This window comes from Pipra filicauda, unplaced genomic scaffold (assembly GCF_003945595.2).
Source record: "Pipra filicauda isolate LSUMZ 115617 unplaced genomic scaffold, ASM394559v2 scaffold87_size3191425_pilon, whole genome shotgun sequence".
NCBI lineage: Eukaryota > Metazoa > Chordata > Aves > Passeriformes > Pipridae > Pipra > Pipra filicauda.
The window spans coordinates 197694-224963 of NW_024105064.1; the positions used below are offsets into that span (position 1 = coordinate 197694).

Genomic DNA, 27270 nt, shown 5'->3' on the forward strand with positions numbered 1-27270 from the left:
TAGATGTGGGGACTAATAGCTCACTTTGTTGTAAGACATAGAACAAAACATTTTCTTTATAGAGTTTTCAAATATCATCTGTAAATCAATCTGAGACATCAAAATGCAGCTTTGATATTGGGACTTTTGGCTTGATATTGGGACTTTTGGCTTGATATTGGGACTTTTGGCTTGATATTGGGACTTCTGGCTTGATATTGGGACTTCTGGCTTGATATTGGGACTTCTGGCTTATTTTTCCTTCACACGAATTTTAATGAGAAAATGCAGTGAAGAACTTGTTTACAGATGGCACCTGAGGTTCCATCCTCTCAAAAGCACGTGTTCAAACCCTGGAGATGACTGAGCTCATCCCTGCTCCCTCTCCATCCAAAGCAGACCGACCTTGTCCGTCAGGCTCCGCTTCTCTCTGCGATCGTTCTCATCGACCTCCATGTTTTCAATTCCTGAATCCACATCAACCTGGGACATACTGCAAGGGGAAATAAGAGAAGAAGCCTGTAAGATGCTGACTGAAGGAGTGTCCCCGTAAGTAGAAGCAGCAGAGAACCCAATGCACAAACAGCAATTAAAATCACTGGTTGATAAATGCTTCTCATGTTACATTTATTTTGAGTTCAAGCATTCTAATTCCTTCAGCAGGCAATACACAGCCATCACATCCCATAACTTTTTCTTTTTTAAGCAGAGCAGCTGAATTATCCCCACCAGACATGCTCATCTCTTAATGTCTAAGATAATGCTTTATCTTTTACCACTTTAGGTCAGGAATTCCCATTAAAGCCAGACTAAAACAAGCATTACAGTGGTCTAAATAGAGTGTGTTTTTAAGCATTAAGCCCTCCTGCATTAACACAGCTGGGAGGGAGAAAGGGCAGAGCCTTGGCCTGGGAACAGGTTTGACCATCAGCATTGTGCCATATCTGCTGGCTTTTACAAGCTGCATTTGTTACCTTTTCTCACAGGAGACACTATCAATATCCATGCTCTGGGACCGAGAGAGAGACTGGGATTGGGTTTCAAGGCTGTTGGATGGAGAACTGCTGAGGGAACTCACTCCTTCGCTGCTCTGGCTTCGGTGGGCTACTCCTAAAGAAAAGGCACCACCAAGGTGTTACTACAGAGGTGAGAAGGCACCACATGTTATTGGGATGGAAAAGGAGAGGAAATGCTGTTTTTCAATCCTGCTGTTAAGTGTTATTAGTAATGCATTAGGAAATAAATGTTAATAATATTCAGTTAACTACAGGTAATCCTATTTGCTACCTCCCCTTGCAGCAGCAATGTAGGAATGCTTACCTGCATTAAACACAAAACAAAGTTAATTTGCAACCATGGGGAGCTCAAGAGATTCACTCCCTTAAAAACTCATCTTTCATAGGATTGCTCTGTCTACTTCAGACCTTGTCAAAGCCCCCTAAACTCTGTCCTATCAGAACAGGACTTTGGGCCATTACAATGGAGTTAACTGGGGTTAGGGTACAGGACACATACACTAAAACAATTTACTGGGAAATTATCGGTACTTTTCCTTCTCCACAAGAATAAAATAAGCATCCAAGAAGTCCTAACAACATGCACCAAGTGTAACACCACCACCATCATGACTTTGGAGGAGGGCTGATGTGTGTCAGGGGATGAACAGATGGACTCCCTTTGCAAGGGAGACTTCTCCACAGAGGTGTTAGACACCAGCATGGGAGGAGGGAAGTTATATCTGTAACTCCAAATAAAGCAGAACAAGCCTTGCATTCAGTACCAAGGGTTATTGGTGAGTAACTTCAGGGCCATAGCTGGGTATTATCATTCATAAACAACATTTTTGAGCCCATTGGGTGTTCAGTGTGAAAAGAATAGAGGTTGAAACGGAGATCCTCCATTAACTACCTATTTGCCAATATTAAATGTCTGCAAAAGATTTCACCCAGATAGCAAGAAAGAGTCAAGAAAAACCTCAATTTCAGTTCTAAATGCCTATTTTCTGCAGTCCTGGAATTCTGGTGATGCACACTACAGCTGTGACACTGAGTCCTTGCAGGAGGCACAGCCCCAAAGCTCAGCACCACTTCTCCCCAACATCAAGGGCAGTGTCTGAGCTGAGCAAGGCTGCTCGGGTCAGTCAGGTTAAATAAAAGCAACTTTCAGCAGCAGAACTTTAAGGATGCAGATTCCCCAGGGATAACACCCAGCAGCACTACACTGCCAGTGGCAAGGAAAGGCTGAAGTCAGCAGGGAATTCCAGCATGCAGCTGATTTAAGATATCCCAGTTACAGCCTTGTTTTACTTCAGGACATCATCAATTACAAAGGGACAATATTCCTGGAGTTCTTCATCTCTCCTCTTCCCCCAAAAAATCTGGCTAAGTCAGTGGATAAAGAGACCAGAGCAAACATGGCTTACCAGGGCAAAGGACTGCATTGTTCTGCATTCCCTTGGGGTCTGACTCTCTCTGCCAGGAAAATGTGCTTTAACAGTGATGCTGCAGCTCTCATCACCAGGCCCCCTCAATCCTACCCACCACCCTTTCACACAGATCTCCCAGAATTTACTTGCACCTGAACTTTGCTGGATCAGGTACACAATGAAATACCTGACACCCAAAGTTCCAGTTGTCACTGATACACTGTCTTTAGGTTCTTCAAAATATTTCCAAAACACATACAAAATAAGGATCATCTTTTCCATTAAATTGGTGCCTAAGTCTGATCTCACCATGACAGGCAATTCTTGAGAACAATGGATGCTTACAAGGACACCATTCTGCTGGGGCTGCTCTGTATGTCCAAATGAATTAAAATCCTCTGCAGTCACTTTATGCTGCTGAAAGGAACTGCTGCAAACCACACAGCATTAGCTGAGTCTTCATTTATGCTACATAAACACAGCAGATAATCTGTTACAGAGAGTTTTCCCTCATCCATTCCCCAGTTTAACCCCATCTCTCACCCTGGTGTGAAAAAGGACACACATTAGTAAAAAGCTGCAATGAAGGCACTGTAGGAAGCAAAAACTGTAACTTCTGTTTCTGGTCATCAGCCAATTTGGTCTGCACAGTCAGGAACTGCCCAGATGGTTCTTAAAACAGAAATCTCCAAGGTCTTTGCTATCCAACCACCCCAAACCTGTCAGCCAACATCTGGGCATTTCTTCCTTCAGATAACACCTTTCCACACCTCCTGCTCTGTTGGCATTATTGTTTATCCAGTTGTGCACTAGGATGGATCAGGATCTCATCTATTTGAAAACTAAACATTTATTTTTCCTGGGTTAGTTTTCACTTGGATTAAGTCCACAACCCACCTCGCCACAAAGCTACTACAGACAGCAGAGCAAGAAATACTCCTTTCAGCAAGAATCCAACCTAAGATGGATTAAAACAGTCGTGTAACCACAGGCTGAGGGAACACAGTGAGTGAACTCTGCACTGTTCTTAAAAAAAAAAAGTCACCTCTGCTGCTGGGTTGCTGTCTGTAATCATGAGGACAATACAGAGTGTTAAATTCCATCTGCAATGAGATTTTCCTCAGGAAAAGCTTCTGATAGCTTTTCTCTGTCCTGCTTTGGATACAAGGCAAGAGAACAAGCAGGAAGGAGTCACCCCTAGGTATTTCTGAACAGCACTGTAACTAAACTACAAGACTTAAGCTTGTAAATTACCCTATTTGCCAAAGGGAAAAACATGGCATTTCAGACAGCAAATAGGTAAAGGATAAAGAATTCTGCAAGCTTATTAGAAATCATATTGAAAACTTGGTTAGAACAATCCTGATGTTTGTTTCGTGAACCTCTCAGCTGAGAAACAACAGGTAAAACAATTCAGGTTTTCAGATAAAGACCACAATACTGGCAAACATGCTAATTTGTTCTGATTTTTAAGACAGACGACTTGAAATCAAAGTTTTCTAAGTCAAATGTGTTATAAATATAAGAATATTGTCTTCACCTGTCTGCAGAGCAACCCTCCCAACTTCCCCTGCTTGCTGTATTTGTCTGATTTTAACGGATCAGCTCTCATTGCATCTTCTGAAATAAATACTATTTGTAAGCATCCTGCTTGTATTCACTCCAGTAAATAGTGAATTGGCAAAGTAATACAAAGCAGAAAGCAAATACTTCGTTCTTACACTGACCATGCACAGTCACAGCCTGCTATTTTTAATTGTGCCGAATGCTCGTAATTAAAGATCAAAAATGAACTTGGGACTGATTGCTAAAATGGACCTAGAAACCAATCAATAAAAACTGTGTTGCAAAACCAGAAAGGGATTTTTCCTGTCTCCTTGACAGATCTTTTCCCTAACATTGTGCAATATTAAACTGTATCACGAGCTTTGGTAACCCACATTTTAAATGCCACGAGTTTATTTACCACCTGGAAAACAACTGTGAACGGAATGAATGGAAAACCATTTGTTACTTGGAAAAGGAAAACAAAAAGCACCCTCAAGCACTGCTTCTGAGAGTCACTTTTAACAGCAGCAGAACTGAGCCCAAAGCCAGTGTGTGCTCTGAAGAGAAGGGGGTGTGATGAACGTGAGCAGTGAGGTTTGGTCTCGAGGTGCAGCCTCACCTGATGCACCGATGGGAGAGGTAGCTGGGGTCATGCTGTGGACATTTAGGCCCAGGCTGTGGGAGGGACCCGGGGCTGGTGCCACCACGGGAGGCCCCGGGGGGGTCTCTCTCTGCGGGGACGTCAGGGGGGTGGTGGGCTGGGACGAGGACCCTCCTGCCAACCGCGCCAGGCGCCTCCGCCGGATCTGCACGGGAGAGAAGAGACCAGATGAACACCTCTGTGGGCACCCACAGCTGCACAGGAACAGAGAAGAAACCAAATAAACACCTCTGGGTGCACCCACAGCTGCACAGGGAACAGAGAAGAAACCAAATGAGCACCTTTGTGTGAACCCACATCTGCAGAGGGAACAGAGAGTTAACCAAGTGAACACCTCTGTGTGCACCCACATCTGCACAGGGAGAGAATTAACCAAATGAACACTTCTGTCTGCACCCACATCTGCACAGGGAGAGAATAAACCAAATGAGCACCTTTGTGTGGATTCACATCTGCACAGGGAACAGAGAATAAACCAAATTAACACCTTTGTGTGAACCCACATCTGTACAGGGAACAGAGAATAAATCAAGTGAACACCTCTGTCTGCACCTACATCTGCACAAGGAGAGAATAAACCAAATGAGTACCTTTGTGTGCACCCACATCTGCACAGGGAACAGAGAATAAACCAAATAACCACCTTTGTGTGAACCCACATCTTCACAGGGAACACAGAATTAACCAAGTGAACACCTTTGTGTGCACCCACATCTGCACAGGGAACAAACCAAATGAGCCCCTTTTTGTGCACCCACACGTGCACACACTCCCCAGGCTGCCCTCTGCCCTCCCTCCCAGCAGGTATTGACTCCTGGAAAGGCAAACATTGCAGCTTTACCTGACAGCTGCTCAGTGGGCTCAGTGCTGTGTCACAACACCATCAGCCCCTCCATGCTAAAGCTCTAAGTGTGTATCTGCTGCCCTGGGAAGCCCTTTGCACTGGGGAAGGCCGTGCTTGTCCCTCCAGGGTTGGGTAAGACACGTCTAACATTTACTGCTCAGCAATCTCAAAACCTGCAACGCTCCCCCTCATTTATTCTGGCATTTGACAAACTGCATTACTGTGATAAAAGGGACAATATGGACATGACCTTTAACTTCTCATGACACCAAGACACCTGTGCTAAAGAAGGTCCAGCTGAAGGTTATGCAAGACCACCACTGTCCAAGTTAATCCCAAACAGAACTGCAACACCAAAAACATACAACTCATCTGCTGGACAAAAGCACCTTGAGAAGTGAACACAGAGTAAAAAACATCCTCTCGTCACCTACACACATTCCACCACACAGAATCTAAAAACCAGTATTTTATTTTTAAGACAAAGAAGCACCTGCCTTCAAAATCCAACTTCACAAAACTGTTATGAACCTATTTATTAAAAATTGTACATGATGGCAGAACACTAAGGATATACACAAGGAATAAATAGGCAAAATATAACTTAAGAAAACTCAATTTGTAAGTGCTTCAGGTTGCCATAAATGAAAAACAGGATGTTCCCAAACCTTACATCTTCAGCTTGAAAAAGGCCCAAAATAAAAGTATCGTATTTGACGGTGTCAACTCCCTGCAAAAAACTGAGCAATTCCTGTTATTCTCTTTGTATTATGACAGTCAAGCATTGCACACAACTTAACAGTGTTCATTTCTGCTCATAATCCTAAAGAACTGCCAAGCAAGTGAAAGGGTGAACAAAAGATTTGTGTCAAGTCAATGTCTACACTCCACTCCTGTACCATTTAATGGCCTGTGAAACCTCCTCCAACAGGAAGAAAAACAGATCAAATTAAATCAGACTTCAGAAACTGTGGGAAAACACTGTCTGGAACTACATCTCCCTCCACGACAGGTGTCACCACATGAACATGGAAGGCAGCTGGGATTTCTTTTTTTTAATTTAAGATCCAAAAAAATGCCTATGAATAGAAACTCTCAATCCTTCCTCCTTGTCAAGCAAAATAGGGGAGCATAAATGAATTGTTCAGTTTTGCCTTAAGTAAAAGTAACACATGTTAGGGTCTTTCTCTTCTCCACTTGTACCTTACATCTTAATTTTTCAGCTGTTCATCCACCTGTTTATCTAAAATAAAAAAATTACAGAACTACCTCAGCCCCCAGAGGTATAACTGAGAAAATGTCAGCTCCGTGTCCCCATATCTGTTTTCCCTACTGCTGAATCCAAATGAAGTGCTCACAGCTCACAAAATACCAAATTAAAAACAACCCAGCTGAACTGAAATCTCTCTGAATTGGGGGTTTGATTAAAAATTTTAAAAGTTCCTTCCTCTCCCTTAAGCAGACCCATAACTATGTATTTCAGATAAGGGAGGAATGGAAAAAAAAAATACACACACAAACAGTCCATATATGCAGCAGTGTCTGAAGGAGAGAGATGAGGATTTATTTTTCTTGGTTTTTATATAATTAATGTGAAGTGAAGCTCTTCCACAACTGCTCATAGTCATCCTTGCTAGTAAGACCCCAATCTGATGCTAGGAAGGAGATGTGTGAGGACAAAAAGGCAGAGATAATAACCAATATATTTATCAATTTATTCTCAAGTGCAGCCCAACATTGGTTACTGAAACAAGGTCACCTCCCCATCATCTCCCAGTCCCAGGCAGATAACTGAGGTCACTCGTGGTGCTCAGCATCCCTTCCCCTCCAGTGCTGGGCCAGGTCAATGCCCAAGTCACAGCAAATGCAGCTGCAATCAGCACTGCCCCAACAGGAGGGCACCAAGACAACCCTTCTGTCACTCTCAGTCCATCAACCACCCACCTTTTTTAGGGGCCAATCCCCCAGACTGACTTGCCCTGAAAAACAGTCTGAGATGTGCCTGGAAGGAGAAACCTGCCCAGACACTGAGCTACTTTGAGGTAAGACACTGCAATTGAAACTAATACAATATTTTCCCCTGCCCCTTTAAGGATGGTAAATTATATTTACCTTCCTTACTGCTGAACAAAGTAACATTACAACATAAATAAACTCTGAATATTTTTCCCGCTGACAGACACAGCTTTCACAACTGAGGGTACACTGAGCAAATAAAGGACCAGATCTGGATCTTGGACACTCTGAGCTGTCATATTGCTTTAGGTTTATATAAAATTATCAAGGGAATCTGAAGTTTGATCTGAAGATTAGGAAGTTTTAAGCAAACAAAAAAAGAAAGGAGAAACAAGGATACTACGCTAGAAAGGCAAAGGCACAGGCTGAAAAAGAAGTTTGGAAATACAGCATAAAATTGGTGGAGACATTCTATCCAGTTAATTCCCTGTGTCCTCAGACACAGAGAGGAGGGAAGATGGGCTTTCTGCTGAGGACACAACACAGGGGCTCAGGAGATGGAGCTTGTTTGCACAACACAAGGAGACCCCAACCTGTTGCCTTCACGTAACCCAAATAACGAGTCAGAACTGTGGGAGCTCCAAGTGACCTGTTCCCATTTTGGACTGAATGACTCCCCAAATTACCACAAAGCAGCACATGGCTGGGCTTTTAAAACATTTTCTTAGGGAAGTTCAGGGCGTTTGAATAATCCCCAACCCTTGATTTCAGCAATAAACACCTGCAACAGGGACATGACAAAGCTGTTATGTGTCATTGTTACCTAACACTGACAACTTACTTGGTGTTGACTATTACAGGGGCATTGTTTGCTCCACAGCCCATCTTCCCTACAGAGCACAGCTCCAGAACTCAGTTTAACAGCTTAATTGAAAAAAAAATAAATCTAATTGGTTGGATGGAAAGAGCACATTGGTTTTTAACCAGCCCAGCCTTTGCTGGACATATCTGGACTATGTCTTTGAACAGGAGTTTTCAGAAACACATTTTTGATCTTAGTGGACTTCTTAAAAGCTGTTATCTGGATGCATCACAACAAAGAATGTAAAAATAGCACCCTGTTAGAGCTGGTTAACTGATAATGTAATTCTGCAACAGGCCAATAAAGATGTACAACCAGGAAAGTTGTACCTCACTCACTCCCAGTTAAAAAAAATCCTGTATCAATATCTGCTTTACTGGCAACTGCTTAGTGAGACCCTGAAGAAATTTCTGATTCTACCATCAAATAGGAGAGTTCCAAATCTATGCAATAAAGAGTAATTTGAACAGATAACTTCAGTTTGCTTATATTCCTTAGAGCACCTTAAACTGGTGATACTGGTCATGCTCTGTGCTCAGAAAATGCTACTCAAAAATCATGTATATGCTGGAAGACAATAAATTAACATCATTCTTTCCCACCTTATGCCACATTTAGCTTGATTCTGGTTTTTTTTCTGTGTAGCCCCCATTCTCATCTTGGGCTAGCTATTGTGATAAAATTCACACACTAAAAAGGAAATTTCTTTTCTCCCCCCTTAAAAAATTACTGGTCCATACAGAATGACAACTTCTAGTGCTCAGCAAACACTGAGAAAATTTCAGTGAGACACTTGATAGCAGTGGAAAATACCCCTTGAAGCTAAAATACATCCTATAATCCCAAAGCCATTGTCAATTGTATCCATCTCTCTTCTTTTTAAGCTGCAATCCCTTAGTGATATAACTGATTATGGTTTGATAGAAGATAATCTTATCTGGAAGAGCCTTGCAATTACTTTAAACTGCCATGAAGTGTTTTTTCACCTTTAGTCAGGGCCTGATAAAAAGCTTGAATCTAAAGAAGTCACAGATAAGGTATTTTAGAAGGTGATTTTTCCATTTAGTCTGATCTACTGCGCCAAAGAAGAGTAAAGTGGAGATGTGGAGGAATATTAAAATAGACTTGGCTCTGACTTTCCAGTGAGGGATCCATTAATAACAAGAAGTGACATTGTGACTCTCCTAAAATGATACAAGATTGTCTCAAGCAATCACCTAAAAGTCCAGTCAGCCTGATCCTTGCTGAATTGGACAAGAAAGACCTGGAAAATTTTGAGTCACTGGAGACAAACGTTTTGCCAGAAAAGGTGGACGAGTCCCCCCTGGAGAGCTCCTGTCCTGCAGCCTCAGAAAAGGTGGACGAGTCCCCCCTGGAGAGCTCCTGTCCTGCAGCCTCAGAGCCACGATGCAGTGCTTTGGTGATGTCAGTGCTGAGGCAGGGACACAAACCAGCTTCCTTAGGTCAAATAATTCTGAAATTAATCATAAAACACCTCACGATCAGGGCAGCTCAACAACGAGAAGAACTGTCTGTAAACAAAGTGCTCCTGAAATACACCTGTAAAACTGGAGATCCCTTCACACAGCAGGAATTACAACACCACTGTCCCATCCCACTCCTCCCAATGTGGGAATTGTACTCCTTTTCCCAGTGCTGTCATAGAGTATGAGGATGTCCATCAAGTAAACAGCACCAAGTATTTTCTCTTACATCGTGATGCAACACAGCAGGATTGCTAAATCATGACACACAACATGATCCAAAACATCTGAACCTTATGGAATGCAAACCTGAGGGACACCAGCAGCCACTGCTCCACAATCCCACTATGAGATATAGCACAGAACAAAAATAACACCTTCTGATCCTCCCTGGAATACAAGCACTGAGGCTGCACTGCAGCTGGTCCAATACAATATATTTTACATGCATGCAATACACATTAATGTGAAATTATTACTTTAAAGTTACGAGAGATTTCAAGTTTTACGTGATTTGGGCATTACATTGGGACAGTGGGAAAGTCTCTACATCCTGATCAGTACCAGGACATAACCCATTTGGAAGTCCTCTAGTACATGAGCAAAACATAAAACCTCAGTCTATATTAAAAAACGAAGCAAAACAAAAAGGAAACACCACCTTTTAAAAGGAAGAAACAAGAAACAGTTGAGGTTATTCCATGGCACAGGCAAGAGGTTGAATAAATACAGAAAAGGCAATCAAAGGAAGCACTGGAAAACCGAGAAGCCTGTTTCAAGAAGAAACGACATTAAATATAAGGCCACAAACACGCCCATCTTGCTCCTCAGCAAAGAGTCTTACAGGCAAGACGTTAAGTGTATTGCTACGCTAAAAGGCTGGGTGTTTTAGATCAGAGAGAGCACACGAACGCGCAGCGCCGGGCACAGCGAGGGGACACGCTGCACACAAAGGCCACCTGGCAGATGGGAGAGGAAAATAAACAATTAACCAGGAGAGCAGCCACCCAACCCCAGGGCCGAGCCGGGGGGCGGCGGGTCAGGGACAGAGCAGAGACAGGGGGACGGAGAAAACGCCGGGGAAGGACAGGGCGAAGGCAGAGGCCCCCAGGATCGCCCCCTCCCCAGCCCAGCGTCCCCTCAGGGTCCGCACAGGGCCCGGCTCCGCCCGGTGCCCCCTCCTCGAGGCCCGCCCGCCCGCCCCTCAGGCCCCGGCCCCGCGCACTCGCCTCGTCCGCGCTCAGCTCCTCCATCGCCTTCCTCTTAATGGTGCCCGGAGGGAGGGCGCGATCCTCCGCCCCGCCGCGGGGCCGCTCCGAGCCCGCGCTCTCCTGCCGCCGCTGCCCCCCGGGCCGCCTCACAAGGGCATCTCCGGGGCGACCGCCGCCGGCCGAACCCACCACCGCCGCCGCCGCCCCCGGCCCCGCCGCCTGCCCGCTCGCCCGCGCCTCCGCTGCCGCCGCGGCCGAGGGGGAGCCGCCCCTCCGCGGTGCCCCTCACACGCCCCCTGAGGCCCCTCAGCCCCGGCCCCCGCCCGCCCGCGGCCGCTGCCCCGCGCAGGGATTATTCATCAAAACAACAGGGCGGCGGCGGCCATCTTGGGGGGCGGGATCACGTGACCCACTGCACAAAGGGGGCGGGGCCACGCCGGGGCCGCGCGCGCGCCGAGACGGCCAATGGCGGCGCGCCGAGGGGGCGGGGAGGGGCGGGGCCAGAGAGGCAGGGAGGGAGAGAGGGAGGGGCGGGGCCACGCGCCGCTCGGGAGGGGCGGGGCGTCCGTGAGGGGCGGGAGAACGGCAGGAGGAGCGAGGGGTCCGTGAGGGGTCTAAGCAAGGCGGGTGGGGGTCCGTGAGGGGTCCGGGGAAGGCGGGTTCAGGAATCCGTGAGGGTCTAAGGAAGGCGGGCTCGGGGTCCATGAAGGGTCTAAGGAAGGCGGGCTCGGGGATCCATGAAGAGTCTAAGCAAGGCGGGTTCGGAGTTCGTGTGGGGTTTAAGGAAGGCGGGCTCGGGGATCCATGAAGGGTCTAAGGAAGGCGGGCTCGGGGGTCCGTGAGGGCAGGGAAGAAGGGCAGGAAGGAGCAGCCCCCCGGGGCGTCGCCGCCTGCCCGGGGTCGGTTGCAGCCCCTCAGGGCCGCCGCGGTCCGAGCGGGGTGAAGCCGCTGAAGCCTTCCCCGCTCCGGTGGGTCCATACATGTTAATCCCTTCCCAGTGACGAGGGAGTGAGAATCCCCAGGAATTTTACCTATTTACTGCAGTCTGTGTAACACATCGACGGAAAACCGAGGCACTGAGACCCTGTTGAGCACTGGGCCCTCAGCCTTTCCTAGATGAAGTTTGAACCTGAAGCATTTTTTTTCTTTGTTGCCAACTTTTCTGCACCTGGTTTTTTCATTATACCACAAAATGGTATCTTTGTGAAAGATATTCATCTTTTCCCTCGAGGAAACCAGTCAGATTAGCTGTGAGTGCATTGGAGGGTCACCGCCCCCAGCTTGGCTTGTTTGATCAGTTATAAACAGGTAAAAGGGAACAGGATTTTTAAAAGCTGTGATTTGGAAGGGGATAAACAAATTGAGAGCTGCATCAGCAGGTTTTTAGCCCAGGATGAGCAGGCACTAATAACAAGACCTGAACAGGGCAGCGGGGTTGAGTCAGCGAGGGAAGGAATCCCATAAAAGCTGGACAACAGGATGTTCTAAGATGGAACTAAACTGGTCTGTATGAGCAATTAGGACATAGTTTCATACACACTGCAAATAATCACATAGCAATAAAATTGATCCGAGCTTTGAAATGGGGATATGAGGCAGGTAGGATACTTGGTCTTGTGTTTTTATGCACATTTTTAATGTATTGATCTAAATTTTTTTTGAACAAAATCTTTTCAATGACTTAACCGAGGTGCTCAGAAAGGAAAAAAAGAATTTTATAAATAATTGGATCATAAGATATATTGTTGGTCTTTTCATAGGACATATGTATATTGTTACCTTTGAATTTTAGATTACACTTCATTTTGTGTTTACCTTCTTGGGATTTTCTTTTTTTTAAGAAAATTGAAGTGGTCTGAAACACCTTTGAATAAAACCCTTCAAGTGCTTCTCTGTGGAGCTCTGCTCTTGTCCTTCAGTTCTTTAATTCAAGTTCATATCTTTTTGGCAAAGGCTATATTAATGCCTTTATTTCCCCCCACTTGCAGAACACGCGACTACTCCCTTCCTTTTTTTTCACCACGGATTTCAAGGTGTTTAATTTGTGTTTTATGAAAGCATGTGAGTTGGTTTGCATGGAGATGAAATCAGAATAAGCAGTCTTGTCACTGTAGTAGCTTCTCTCAGCCCTAAGATCTCTAGAGCATCCTCAAGCAAGTTCTGCCTGGCATTACCTGCTTCCAGACCAGCAATTTGAAGCAGGAAGGCAGCAATAAAAATAACATCACTCTGCTGATAAAAACTCTTCTATTTTTATCAGGAAGGGCTTCCTAACAGCAGCCTCCTTAAGGAGTTATTACACTTCCAGTCATGCAGGTTTCTAAGGCTGCCTTTTTCTGATTTCTACTTGGAGCCTCTCTCTGTACCAACAGAGTTAAGGTCATCGTTGCCTTTCTGCATTGCTTTTACTGGAAGGCACAGCTTGAAAGCTGTGGGGTTTGAGAAGATCTGCACAGTTTAACACTTAAAACGTTTACGAGTTCGATGTAGGTACAGCACGTTGCAGAAGCGCCATCCAGTGGAGCAGAAAACTCCCTGTGGCTGCTGCTGTATTTCACTGAGGGATGTGAGCAGGGCTGCTGCCTGGGTTTGTTATTTCTATTCCAATAACGCTGTGACAGCAAGTTCGTTTTCAAACAAATGAAAAGCTACTCAGTTCCAGAAGGAAGACGCTGTCAGGATCCATAGAATAAACACCAGGCGTTTTACTGCTGCTCCCCACATTTCCTTAACTGTGTAAAGACCATTAGTTCTTTTCTTCTTATTTTGGAAACCAGCTTATATTTACACAGGCCTTTAGTAATTATGGGGAGGTCAATCTAACTAAAACCTTTATAGGCTTCAACAGATTTTGTTTGACTTTGGTGGTGGCTTTAAACCTTCTGAACTGATAGGAAGTATCAGGAAGGTGGTACTACTCATGTTTCAAAATGTCAAGGACTATTTTTTCATGTAAAGTAATTAAGTTGCTAAGCTAAAGCTAGGAGTTAAAACTCTTTTTCCACTCCTGATACACTGTTAGTGTTACCAACAATGCACCAACTCATTTCACTTGTACCTGCCAAGTTGAACTCACCACTTCCCCGTGTTCATACAAGGCAGAATAAAACCTGCTGCCCCATGACCTTCTGTAACATTGCATAAAGAAAAATATTTCACCTAATTGAACAGCTGGATGCAAAATAATCTGAACTAAAGGAGCATCGTTTTCACTCTGTTTATGTGCTTATGGAGTTCACTTATTTTGCAGAGTGGAGTCTCCCTGGATTACTCACGTTCTGGGATTTGCCCCCAGGCTGGTTTCCTCTGGCAAACTCAATTATTGAGGAGGAGGAAGCAGCTGTGGCACAGTGTGGGACCTCACACTACTCATGCAAGATACAGGCAAGTGAGTTAACTACTACTCTGCATCTTAAAGAGAAACATCTTGAACAATAAATCCGTATTCTTTGTTGTTTGCTTCATTGTTTATCTTCCCTCCCATCATTCCCCCTGTTTTGTTTGATGTTGACATGCCCCTTTAGAATTGGGATTCTTTAGAATCCTTGTTTTAATGCAGACTCTTAGTCAACCAGACACCCAGGCCATACCACTTGGTTTGAGTTGGACTTTTTCCTACAGAAACACATTCAAAAGTAAGGTACTTGAGGTGAGTTTGGTTTGGGGTATTTATTAGCAAAAATCAGATTTTTGACACTGGCAACAGCACACTTATTTCCTGAGCCAGAAACATCAGACCATTCAGGTTAACAGGCACAAGGGATCTGCTCTTGTCTGTAGGGCCATCCCTGGACATGAAGTGTGGTCTCCTGGGTAGAGCTGTCTCTGCAGGGAGGAGCCAGGACAACACCCAGATTCAAGCTCTCTTGAAGACCTGTCTGCACACTTGGTTCTCACAACGAAGCTCCTACCAAAAAAAAACAAACCAAAAGCAAAGAAACAAGAGTATAGATGTGTATAGTAATCAAAGGAGCTGCTTCCAAAAATGAACATGAATTCTTTGACCCCACTCTGGCCACATATAATAACTTATGCTTGACATTACAGTGAAGTTGTTTCAAAGCAGAATGTGCTTGCCACGTATCATCCATTACAAATACTACAGAGCTAGAAGACTTGTGCACACTGACCACATTATAGACCTTATTTTGGTCATGTAGAGACAGAATTAGTAGGAATTTGAAGTCAATACCAGGTGAAGGTCATCTCCTTCAAGCCAGTGAGTCCAGCCCCTGTTCTTCTTCTCACCAGTCTGGACACAGACAAGTTTGTCATTTTCCCAGGTAACCAGGCTCTGTGGAACAGGAAACAAAGAAGTGTTTCTGCAAAATACTCATAGACAGTGTCTATTTTCCCACATAAAAGAGGACCTAAATACTACTCCTGAGTGAAAGTGAAACTCCTTGTCTGTAACTCAGGCTCCTACCTCTGTGTTGCATTACAAAGATTATTCTTTAAACAATTTTAGCTCAAGTATCTGGATTGATCATGGCATCTTAATTTTGTAACAGCCTCTTGATTTTATATATGCATTCTTACCTTGCATTTTCTGTTATCCAAGCCTTTATTATCCTCTTCAAACTCTTGTCCCACTTTGAACTCCAGCAAATAATCTCTGAATGTGCTGGTGGTGTGGATATGGAACGAATCACCATCTTGTTTGATCACCTTCTGAGGCTTCAGCACTTTGGCTATTTTGCGGGTTGCAAAGTCAATACCTTGGACAGGAGGCAAAAAGGTCAGAGTCATATTTATTACCAGCCATTTGGACAGCCAGCACTTAACCTGATTTACTACTAGAAGCATCTCTTAGGTAGTCTTGTTGCTTGGTCAGAACCTTTTTTTCTGTTCAAAGCTGCACATTACACAGATTTAGACATCCTCTTGTACATTTTACTCTTTGGAAACCAGTTTACTTGTTGCCCAATTCCTACACAAGATTTATAGGACTTTGGGTCAAAATACTCCTTTTAGGAGTTGGTTTGCCACACACAAACACCTCAAGCTTGGTCTCAGACTTACCCCTTGTTTAGTTAGAGGGAATAGTTAGTGCCTATTCTCATCCTTTGTCGAAGGAAAGGAAATGTAAGAGTTAACAAGAACTATCTGCACCCTCTACCTTAAATAGGACTAAAGGAAGGGCAGTCCCAAAATTAACTCCTCAGGCTTGTTTTCAGGACATACCACTTGTTATTAGCACTTTTTAAGTACAAATATAAACCATCACACTTGTCAAAAGATTTCCTGGTTGTCTGTAATGACCAGTCAGTGACAAAATCCTGATGTTCCTGGTAACACTGAGCTCCAGGCAGTGCCTCCAGAGTCTTTTCCATTTCTCCAGTGAACGTTTCCTTAGAGGAACAGGCAGGCAGCTGAAGCACATCACATCCCAATAGCATGCTCAGAGTTAGGGTTTCTGGCAAGGGGATGGGTAAAATGGGGGCTGTGCATTAATTTAGTTGGTTGCTTTTGCCACCTAGATTAAAAGTATCATTTTATAGGAACACTAGAAGTTTCTCACTTCATGCAGGCTGGGGTTGTGATCCTGCCAGGGTGTGTTCAGCGACCATGTGCTGGACCATATGGGCCAGGAGTCAGCCTGTGCCACTCTGAGCATTCCAGATGTGCCAGGATCTGAACCATATGGGCCAGGAGTCAGCCTGTGCCACTCTGGGCATTCCAGATGTGCCAGGATCTGAACCATATGGCCCAGGAGTCAGCCTGTGCCACTCTGGGCATTCCAGATGTGCCAGGATCTGAACCATATGGGCCAGGAGTCAGCCTGTGCTGCTCTGGGCATTCCAGATGTGCCAGGATCCGAACCATATGGGCCAGGAGTCAGCCTGTGCCACTCTGGGCATTCCAGATGTGCCAGGATCTGGCAGGTGTGTTTTCACATGTTACCAGTTCATTTCAGCACAGAGGGATTTTGATTCAGCACTCACAACAGCCATTCCCATTAACCCTTAACAAGAATGTGTTATAAAAGCTATAAACATATAAACTACTTACAGATCTGTTCTTTAGAGGTGGATATAAATGAAGGGAAGGGCTGGGCTTGGCATAACCACATCCTTATCCATAACCCTCTAGTTCTTCAGCTGGTCAGGTATTAACCTCCCCCCTCTACTTGCCCTGGCAGACAAGTGTCCCATTCTAGCTCTGCAATACTGAGTTCAGCCTTGTTTTGCTCAGCATGCTGGAAACCAAGCAGGACTGATTTAAGGCAGGTTGTAAATCATCAACAGGATCTTCCCCTCTACTTTTAAGTAAGTTCCCCCGATCACATGCTGAAAACTAATTGCATTTTCTCACAATATTGGTAGTTATATTTAGTTTCAAAAAGCCCTTTACTTAGCTGGACAATGTTTATCATCAAGGAACAGACAGAATCTCTCTCTGATTTGAAGACATTAACACATTTAGAGTATAGTATTTAGCATCCTAACTGAGGAATAATTACTCATGATGGGAGCACACTTCCTCTTTTTTTTTCCTTTCTGCTTGATAACACAGCAGGATTAGTAACAGAGAAGGGTCCTTTCACTCTGTTACAGATACCAACCAGACAATTTAAGTAGATTCCCTGGTATAGATACAGCCAGAAAATAGATTTCTTTCTAGTTGTGTGACCCATAACCACCAAGGGACAGTGCTGGTCACCAGTTCCCACAGGTCACAGAGGTAGGGAGGGGTGGGAGAGGCAGGAGAGGAGAGGGCAGCACACCAGGTTCCTGCTGTCACAGTCTGTAAAGAGCTTTGTACAAGAGAGCTAATGAAGTCCTGAGAACTTTCTTAGCTCCCCTTTAAAGCACTGTTAATCTCTCTATACACCAGGCTTAGAAAGTCCCCAAAGCTGCAATGACAGGCTCCAGTAATGGTCTGTTTATCAATAAACAAAGATCCTTCCACTGTTTTTCAGAGAAAAGAAAAAAGTTTAAGCAATGTCTATGTTTTAGAAGAACTTAGACTCTTAGAATTCAGAAGGACTCTTACTGGGGGAAGGGAGGAAGGACAGAATCAGGTATTTTCACCTACCTAAGGCCACCATATAACCTTCAAAGTTGTCATTGCTGACAAGGTTCCAGGTTCCACTGAAATCCACAGGCATTGCCAGACAGCAGAAGGAAGATCCAGTCAAAAAAGCAAAAATGAAGAAGTAATTTTCTAACCAGGCCTTATATAAAGCAGATTGTGGGTGGGATTATATGCCAGGGCCTTTCCTATGGAGGGGAAGGGTGCTACTGCTGGGCCAATGGGTGAGAGGGTGTTTGTGGAATGGCTTCAGCTGTGCTGGAGGGAAAAGTTCACCGTGTCCGAAATCTTTGTGTGGAGCAAATGTTAATAGCCCAAGAGCCACAATGCAAGCCAAAAACTGGCTTGTGTCCATCTTGTACACTTTAAAGGGACTGATTTTATCATTACTAAAATTTCCTGCATGTTTATTAGATCTGTGGCCTTATGACCTGAAATCTATGTCTTTGTTGAGAAGCTGAGCAGTGACTCACGACTGAAAAGGTGACCTACCCCCTGTGAAGACGTGCTGGATGTGAACAGGCAGGGATTGACTGCTAAACTGGAGAGAGTATTATACCAATCCATTTTAAAGCAGTGCCTATGACAGTAAGAGAGATAAGAATTCCATCCTGTTGCCTTATATCTGGAGTGAACAGGAGGCACATTCAAACAGTACTTTCATGTACATAAATGTAGCTCCCCCCTTTGCTTTCTACTCTTCCCACAGACAGGAGAGCTGATACAGGAGTTGTTCCACTGATAGTTTATGAGATGCTTTGCTTTGTGGCAGAGCACACAGGCAGTGGAGCACAGGATGCAGCTTCAGTGCTGGACTTCACCTTCAGCAAAGAAGTGATAGATGCCTCAGAAGTGATGACCCAGCAATGGGTTTTGAAAAGAGAATAAAAAATGCTTGACTTTTGAAGAGAAATGATACAGGGAATTTGGAAGTGAGGAAATAAGGGATTTGGAGGTGAAGAAACTCACCTACACTTACTGTATTTATCTATTTGCTGACTTGTGTTAGGCTGAATAAAAAGGATAACGTTTTGCAGAGAAGTTTCCCTGAACTTTAGCTCCTTTTCTGGAGCTGGCAGTGTGACCAACGTGACTCACAGATGATGTGAGGAGGAAATCAGGACGTCAAAGCTTGTTTCCTGTTTGCAGCTGGATGTTCTCTAACCTACACTAAACCAGGAATGGCACAGAGAAATGAAAATGAATGTGTTCCTGGACTCAAATAGTAACATTTCACCCACAACTTGGTGTTATGAGGTTGTGGTAGTAAAGCACTGTTGCAATACGACTGACTCTTGCAAGCAAAGAGAAGTGAGTACTTGGGTAAATCCTGTGTCAAAGCCTGGATATAACATTTTAATTGAAAATTAAATTATGCAGATAGTCAAGGGTGTGGAGAGTCTACTCCTGAAAGTTATACCTGTCTGACATCTTTGAACAGCCACATCACTGCTTGTGGTGCAATATTCTGGTTTGTATAGACCAAATTGTACTAACATTGTTCTACCTCTTAAAAATCATGCAGTCATCAGACATCAGATATAGTGAACAGGATGACTAAAATTAGCATATTACATGCAATTTATTTTATTGAAGGACTCACCACACATTAAACTCCAGCGAAATAAAACTGAAGACCAAAGCTTTATAAAAAAATCCTCCTGAATTTGCAGTTTCTCTACAATTACACAAAGAGCACCAACACACACCAGCATCATTATTAAGAAGAATAAACCTAGACTTAAAGTGCAGTTTTACTCTGAAAAATGACCACCTCAACAGGGTGCTGTCCCATTAGAAGGATCTGCTCTGTTTATTCAGCAGCACACTGCTTGACTTGAGGGCTCAAAGTAACTCCTTCCTGCCCCCTGTTCTCATCAGTCCTAAAGACAGACAGTGAGCAAGAGAGGAAAGGAGATGGGCCCTTTCCCAGGCCCCATCACTAGTACAGTTGTCTGCAGTCAGCTCAGGCAGTTGGATTGCTGAGGTATCACAGGGGCATCGTTTATCCTTCCTTTATTAGTACTGAGGTTAAAAGAACCTCATCACCAAAGGACAGTGAAAACTTGCCTGGGCTCCGGGGGAAGAAATGGCAGCCAGCACATTTAAGGAGGAATCACCAAAAATACAACCCTAAGAATCCTTGGTGCTACTTTCTGTCACAGATGCACTTCTAGGGTGTGACTTGATTTTATTACACCAATCTCTTTGTGGATTCTTCCATCTTTGCAGGCTGGAACCAGCAGAACACAGAATTTCATGTGGGGCTCCCAGTTTGCATGTTTAGTGCCAGCTCCACTGCAGGATACAGGTTTTCCCAGCAGTGTCCCAGCTCCCCTGCTGGGTTTTAGACAAGCCTCACAGGGCCTAGGGCCACCCACAATGTGGCTTCTGTCTCCCAGACTCCCCCTGAGCTCTGAGGGAAGCCCAGACCTCTGCCTCAGCTCCCTGGGGATGTCCTGCCCAGGGGGGAGGGTGATGGGTTGTCACAGTTATGACCCTGGAACGTGTCCCTGGTTCTAGACTTGCCCAAGAGCATCTTGGCCTCCTGCCCTGAGAGGCTCACACTGGGCTGGATTTGTTCATCTGGAAAAGGTGACCAGAGTCATCTTGTGGAGAGCTATGAAAGAGCTGCTGACCCATTAGAGAGTGGCTTGGAAGCCTTGACATTTGTAATAAGGCACATAATCCAAACAAAAATGGGATGGCAGCAAATAAAGGGAGGTAGAATTCTACAACCACATCATTCACAGTGCCTCTCCAGCTTATAGTCACATAATACAGGCAATACACTGTTAGATTCAAACCCAGATTTCTAGCAAAGAAGAACATTTCACTTATGTACAGTACTAATTTCCTACCATTTCCTCTCAACTGCAGTAACAGAAAACAATTCTGGCTATATACCATATATTGTCCTCATGGCTCAAACCTAAAAGATATTTTATTATTTGAAAGAAATTTATTATTTGTAATAAAGGGACAACCCTCTGAGAATCAGTGCAATGGCACTATTATTAATTTCTATCTATCAAATCAGTGGCTATAAATCAGTTTCTGAGGTCGGTTTGTCCTTCCATCAGAAACAATACTGAGCTTCACTACAGCCCTGGAAACATGAATAGAAGAGTGAAGCACAAGACATTTCTGGGAGCAAATTGCATGATGGCAAACAAGCAGCTGCATATTTGAAAATCAGGCAGCTCCAAGCAGGCTGTACCCAGCACCACTTCAGCCAGGAGGAAATTTGTCCCTGCCAGAACAGAGCTAAATAATTTCTTTAAGATGAAGCACATGTTGGCAATTACAGCTCCACAGATTTACTAACAGTAAATGGTACCCTTAGAAATTAAATAGCTTTGTTAAGACGCTGTAAGTTATCAAAAATATTTGTGTTAGTATTTTATAAATAGCAGTCGGAGCAGTTCGAATTAAAACCAATCAGAACATTTTCATTTGTTTTGCTTATTAATTTGCAATTCTCATATGCCGGTGTGGATTCTTCTACTCACTTCAGTGCACTGTGACTAAATGTTTAAATGTTTAAATCTTACTATGGGACTTGAAAAAGATTGTGGAGGTCCAATCATTGAGTGCACCAAACCTCAACAGCAACTACAGATGAACTAAAGCCATGGAATTAGCCCACTGTGTACCAAAAAAATTGAACCAACCCCTAGAAAACACTCTCCTGCACCGAACTGTAGCTTTTTTCCCAGCAGACAGTGAGTTAGTTGTTCAGTGCCTGTTAGTTCTTGGAGTCACTTGCATTTTTCTGTAAGGGAGCCAAGACCACCCCAGCGTTCCTGTCCTCACTCTCGGGGCTGTACAGGTTGTTCCTCTCAATGTAAGCTCGAACCACATCAGGCACCAGGTAGCGGATGCTCTGCCCCCTCCGCAGGGCCCTCCGGATCTTGGTGGAGGAGATGTCGTTTGTGATCCACTCCTCCACCAGGTGGATGTTGTTCTTGTGTCTCCACAAAATATCAGATTCGTAGATGAACTTCTGAGCGTTGTTCCCAGCCCTGCTGATGCACACCAGGCCGTGCTTTTCCACAATTTCAGCGATGTCCTCCAACTTCCACAGATTGGGGATCCCAAAAGATTCCAGCATGTCGCTTCCACAGAGCAGTTTAACCTGGGGGACACCTTAAAAAGGAAAAAAAAGTGAGAAACAGGGCTTGGTCACCAGATTTTAGCTAACTTGACAGGGACATTTGATTTCTAGGCTCTCTCTCTGTATCTTTGGTTAAGATGAGACAATGGAACAAAATAAAAAAGAGATTCAGAGTATCTAATTTATAATTAATAGCCTCAATACAGGATTTTTCCGAATAAAGGTTATGGAAGTCCCTTCACTAAAAGGATCTACTGCCTTATGCTGTGAGATCTAAGGGAATAAACGTACTCAGTGGTATCAGAACCAAGAGCTACCACAAAAAAGTGCAATTCTCTTGCAGTAACAAGTATCATTAACCATTTAATTTGCAAACAGACTTAACTTTTTATATCTGGACTCCGATTTTTCTTTTTAACGGGTTCGTGCCTATTTGGTTCCTGTTTCCTCTTTCGTCCCAGCTTTGTTAAGGGCACAGCATCCTCCAGACTGTTAGTGGCATCAGGAGGTAAAAGCTTTTGATGATGGTACCTGCAAAACACAGATGTATTTTAGGTATTTTAAAGATGTAGGAGAAAATAGGGATATTGTGGTCTAAAATCATCTCTCACACTTCCTCCTGCAGCACTTTCACAGACAGTCCACCCAGGAGCTGATCTGCTGAAACAGGGACTTGAGAGCTCGGTCAGATGGTGCTCAAAGGGCAAAGATTTCAAAGCAACAATCAGGTTGGTTTGTTTCTTTTTTTAATAAAAATTCGTTTCAATAATAAGAATCTCAGTGAAGTAGCAATGACTGAAAGAGTAAAACCATAAAACTCAGAAAATTCTCCTTCAGACAATTCTCATGCCAGTCTTTAAATACACAAATGTGCAGCACAGCTTGTGTCTGCCCTGTTCCAGACTCTGTCCCTCCCCAGGGACACCTTTTCAGCACAAAAACTGAATAAGGCCTAAGGAATTACATATCTTCAAAATTGGTCCCAGGCTCATTTTTGGCATGTTTAGGACTAATGGTGCAATCTTTCATTTTCAGTGCTCGTATCAACAGTCCCTCTGAATTCACTGACTCTGTTTATATGATTTGGGACTAGCCTGCCATTATCTAACTCGTTAGGCCAACACCACTGCTTATCCTTCTATAGGTTTGTCAGACTTTTTAGAGCTTGGCTGAAGAATACCTTAAAACTTTTAGTGTTTCCAACCACTCACTCTGGCTGCTTTCCCAATCATCAACTTCCACCCAATCCGAGTTTTTTGTAGCCAGTTTTGCCATTGTCACTCGGTGATTTGCACTGATCAGACCTTTCTTCTTATATGCATCACCCACTGGTGAAATGATGCCCTTGATTACTTTGTATTTTCCTGTGGAAAGAAAACACACCACACAAGAACAGGAGAAGTGGTTGAGCAGATGTTACTTCCCCTGCATTGTATTTAAACTATGACATAAACATTACTCAGGGCAATGGCAGCTCTGACAGCCAGCCCAGTGGAAAAGTACAATTCTCTTCTTCATTGTCAGGGCAGCACAATGAAAGAGTTGGGAAGATAGAATAGAAAGACAGATTTCTATAAACTAACTGTAAAACTGTGCTTTAGCTCATTAAAATCAGTAATAAGCAACATTTCTATAAGACAGTTGCCTCATGTTGGCCTACATGATTTTGTATGATACATCCACACATAGCAGGCTCAACATCTAATCAGGATTTCCAGAAATATCTGTCCCTGTCGAACAGGCACTCACAAACACAAAATATTCACTTTACCACTTAAGTGTCTAGTTATCAAAGCTATTCTGAATGACACAAATGACCATCCTACCTGTTTCATGGAAATAGTCTTTAGCCAGCTCAAACAGCCTCAGGTGCATGTTGGTGATGGGGTTGAAGGACCCACAGGCCAGCAGCACCACTTCAGTCTTCCTCTCAGGATCTTCCATAGCCATTCCTCACAGCCAGAGCCAAGGGGAGAATGCTGGTGCCAGGTACCAACTACAGCAAGAAATGGGATTAAAAAAGAGTTTGTTACTTATTTGTGCTGCCAATAAGCAGAAAATAAAATGGCACGATCAAATGGAACACTTCCACCAACACTGAGCCCGTGATTGTTCATGTGACACTGCATTTTTAAGAGATTAAAATATGAAATCACTGCAAACAGGCTGCTTGCCTAGAGAGGATAGTGTACTGCCTACTCTGAAGAAAAGCAGCTCATGCTTTTAAATTTCACATGGAGAGATGATCTGTCCTGATTGCAGGACAAAGTTTATCAAAACTTTGCACCTTTTTCATGATGCCAGTGCCAATCAACTGCCAAGAGACACATGGGCAGGGAACCTCCTTGTTAAGTAACTTCCTTCCAGTGCTTACAGGGAGGAACAGACCTAGGGTAAAGCTTCTCCAAACTGCAGTGAGCCTTTCCAGAAAGATCTATAAAATCAATATATTAAATATTCTGGAGGAGAATAGTGTTAACACTTCTTCACTCAAGACTTATTTACATTTTCTGTAATATAAAATGTAAAGGGTGGTAATTTATATCATTCAGAATGGTATGTGGGAAGAGAGTGCTATGGACTGAACCTGAAAAGAATCAGTCTGCTTTGTGTTGCAGAAAGTCAGTGGTAGGTGTACCAGTGGAACAGGTGATAGAAGAAGAGTGAATTAAAACAAGTTTAGTAAAAGCTGCAATTAAATATTGGATTTTTTTCCCCTTTTCTGAAGTACAACAGCACTGTTCCAATTCTGAGCTTCAGTTTCAGAAAGCTGCTTAAGAATTGCTGAAAATCACTAGGAAATTTCACTAGTTATCATTTCATTTCTCCTCAAACTACAGAGATTTTTGTTTCTGTGTTCTTCCCCGAGGATACTCTGGCTTGCCAAGATGGTTTTCCCCAGCCTGGCCCTAACAAACAAAAACTGGGATATGGCACAGGCCATTCTCCTGCTGCTGCTGTTCCTGAATTGTCTGAGACATCCGTGAGGATTGTCTGGAATTGTCTGCCATTGTTCCTACAGCAACATCCCTGCCTGGAAAAATCCCACAAGATCACCCTCACATCCAGTCCCTGTTCCAAAGAGGCTGAGTGATGTTCACAGCTCTGAGGCACCATCACAGCCAAACCCTGAACAGCCACTGTGTCCCAACATCAAAGAGCCCTCAGATAAAAGCAGCTCTGCAAGGCTTCACCTCTTGCAAGTGTTAGTACTTTTCTGTGCTTTCAAGAGTTTCACAGAGTTTTAAAATATTCTTTATTACTGCAGAGTGGCTCGGCAGAGGAAGGGCTGGTGGTGCTTGGAACAGCCTTCACAGGGACATGGCTGGGAGAGTTACCATGGGAACGGGAGGAAAGGAGTTACACCGCCTTTGTAATGTGTAAACCCTGCTTTCTAAGGAGTGACTCGTGCTGCAGAACTGGAAAAAGGTTGATTTTTTTTCCCTTATAAAACAAAAAGTGTAAAAACAGTAGAAAATTTTCAGATGAAAACACACAGTGCCTTTTCAGGAGTCAGTCAAATGTCCCTTTCCATGCTGCTAATTTTACAGTTTTCAGAAGGAGGCAATTATTGCCTCCCAAACTCACCTTGCAGAGCTTCATATCTACATGGAAATGAAAGTATAAATAGAATCTCATAGTTTGCACATCCCCTCAGCCTCCTAATTTGACACCCTTTGTCTAGCACTGTTTGCACAGAAAATAGCTGCACGGGTGCTGTGGGGAGGGGAGGAGATCAGGGGTATCCTGACAGGATTACCTTCACTGTTACATCATCCTGGAACCCCCACAGCACTCTCACAGCTGGTATCTGCTCTGTTATGGAACCCCCTTCACACAGCCCTACCTTTTTGGGAAAAGCCATGCAATTGGCACATCCTGGGAGAGCAGACTAGGACCAGGCATGACTAAAGCCTGGCCACTGCCTGAGCTGTACATGGAACTAGGCCTGTTCTTGTAGAGATTTGATGAACTGCATATAGTTTGGCACTGCTTGACACAAATCCCATTACTGCAGTTTAACCACAGGATCTAAACCAGCATCTCATCTGTACAGAGATGAGAGAGGTCTGCACACAGGTGTTTAGCTCCATAAAACTGAGACCAGTCTTAAAATAATTAATGCTGTCTTATGCCAAATAGCAAATGAAATATTAGTAAAATCTCCCCACAAAGACTTAAGATGGGAAAATAAAGTAAAATGGCCTTCACTTGGGTATTCTATAAGTGTAGGGCATCCTGGATTATTTTCCCCATTTCTTCTGATGGAAAAATGAGGTGCCCTGTGATGTACTCCTTACACAGATGCTTATATATAATCTCATCATGTTTACACATTATCCTACCAGCATTTAGTGTGTGCTGATTGCAGCCCTGCTATTAGCCAGATTGGATATGTATTTGCACAAAAAACATCAAAATACACCTACAGCAGGTCTTGGGATCGTTCTGGAGCCCAACCTGCCTGGGGACAAAACAGGTAAGGATGCTTTGCTCAATCTCATTTACAATTCAGAGCCAAACATTTATCAAACCTGTTTACACAACTGTATTGTATATTCTGCATAGAATTTATTATATTCTACGTATAGAGAACAGAACCACCGCTAAACATTCACGACACGTGGGCATCGCCGGACGCTTCAGCAACACCGGCCCGCGGGGGTCTGCACGGGGGGGGGTGCGGAGGCTTCGACCCCGCACGGCGAGTCCCAGCGAGCTCCCCCCAGCGCCGGCGGGCCCCGGAGCCCGCACTGCCCGCCCGGAGCCCGCACTGCCCTCGAGGAGCCCGCACTGCCCTCCCGGCCCCAGCACTGCCCTCCCGGCCCCAGCACTGCCCTCCCGGCCCCAGCACTGCCCTCCCGGCCCCAGCACTGCCCTCCCGGCCCCAGCACTGCCCTCCCGGTCCCAGCACTCCCCGCCCCGATCCCGCACTCACCGCGCGGCCCCCGCGCCCTGTCCCCGCCGTCCGCCCGCTCGCCGGGCCCGGCACCGCCCGCGCTCATTGGCCCGGGCGCGGCGGAAGCGGCGCCGGGGGGACGGTCCGGGCCCGCCCCGCCGAGGCCTGGCCGGGTGAGGGGAGAGGGGGAGAGGGGAAGCGGGGCCGGGCGGGTGAGGGAGAGCCGGGCCGGAGCCTCGGGGTCGGGC

At 44.6% G+C, this 27270-nt stretch overlaps 3 protein-coding genes across 5 annotated transcripts in view; all 3 read right to left on the minus strand.

The window, feature by feature from the left end:
- UBE4B (ubiquitination factor E4B) overlaps nucleotides 1-11366 on the minus strand; it is a 38869-nt gene extending 27503 nt beyond the window's left edge. Inside the window, exons 1-4 of one of the 3 annotated variants that reach the window (XR_005567088.1) lie at nucleotides 10989-11364; nucleotides 4572-4758; nucleotides 954-1089; nucleotides 385-472 (exon numbers count right to left, since the gene is read on the minus strand). Coding sequence is in view for 2 of the 3 variants with exons in the window: in XM_027730922.2 (XP_027586723.1) it covers nucleotides 385-472; nucleotides 954-1089; nucleotides 4572-4758; nucleotides 10989-11012 (435 nt within the window). In the remaining variant the exon portion in view is untranslated. Of the gene's footprint in view, nucleotides 1-384; nucleotides 473-953; nucleotides 1090-4571; nucleotides 4759-10988 lie in introns of all 3 variants that reach the window. The other 2 variants (XM_027730922.2, XM_027730924.2) reach the window with 2 other exon arrangements.
- Nucleotides 11367-14614: 3248 nt separating this feature from the next.
- On the minus strand, nucleotides 14615-19275 carry RBP7 (retinol binding protein 7). Its single transcript, XM_027730902.2, has 4 exons — nucleotides 18009-19275; nucleotides 15510-15688; nucleotides 15163-15264; nucleotides 14615-14877 (listed from the first exon to the last, which is right to left on the minus strand). The coding sequence occupies exons 1-4, from the start codon at nucleotides 18079-18081 to the stop codon at nucleotides 14827-14829; spliced, it is 405 nt and encodes a 134-aa protein (XP_027586703.1). The 5' UTR covers nucleotides 18082-19275; the 3' UTR covers nucleotides 14615-14826.
- Nucleotides 19276-19568: 293 nt separating this feature from the next.
- Nucleotides 19569-27217, minus strand: NMNAT1 (nicotinamide nucleotide adenylyltransferase 1). Its single transcript, XM_027730898.2, has 5 exons — nucleotides 27062-27217; nucleotides 23949-24121; nucleotides 23303-23486; nucleotides 22508-22653; nucleotides 19569-22154 (listed from the first exon to the last, which is right to left on the minus strand). Exons 2-5 carry the CDS (start codon nucleotides 24070-24072, stop codon nucleotides 21754-21756), a joined length of 855 nt encoding a protein of 284 aa, XP_027586699.2. The 5' UTR covers nucleotides 24073-24121; nucleotides 27062-27217; the 3' UTR covers nucleotides 19569-21753.
- Nucleotides 27218-27270: the final 53 nt, after the last annotated feature.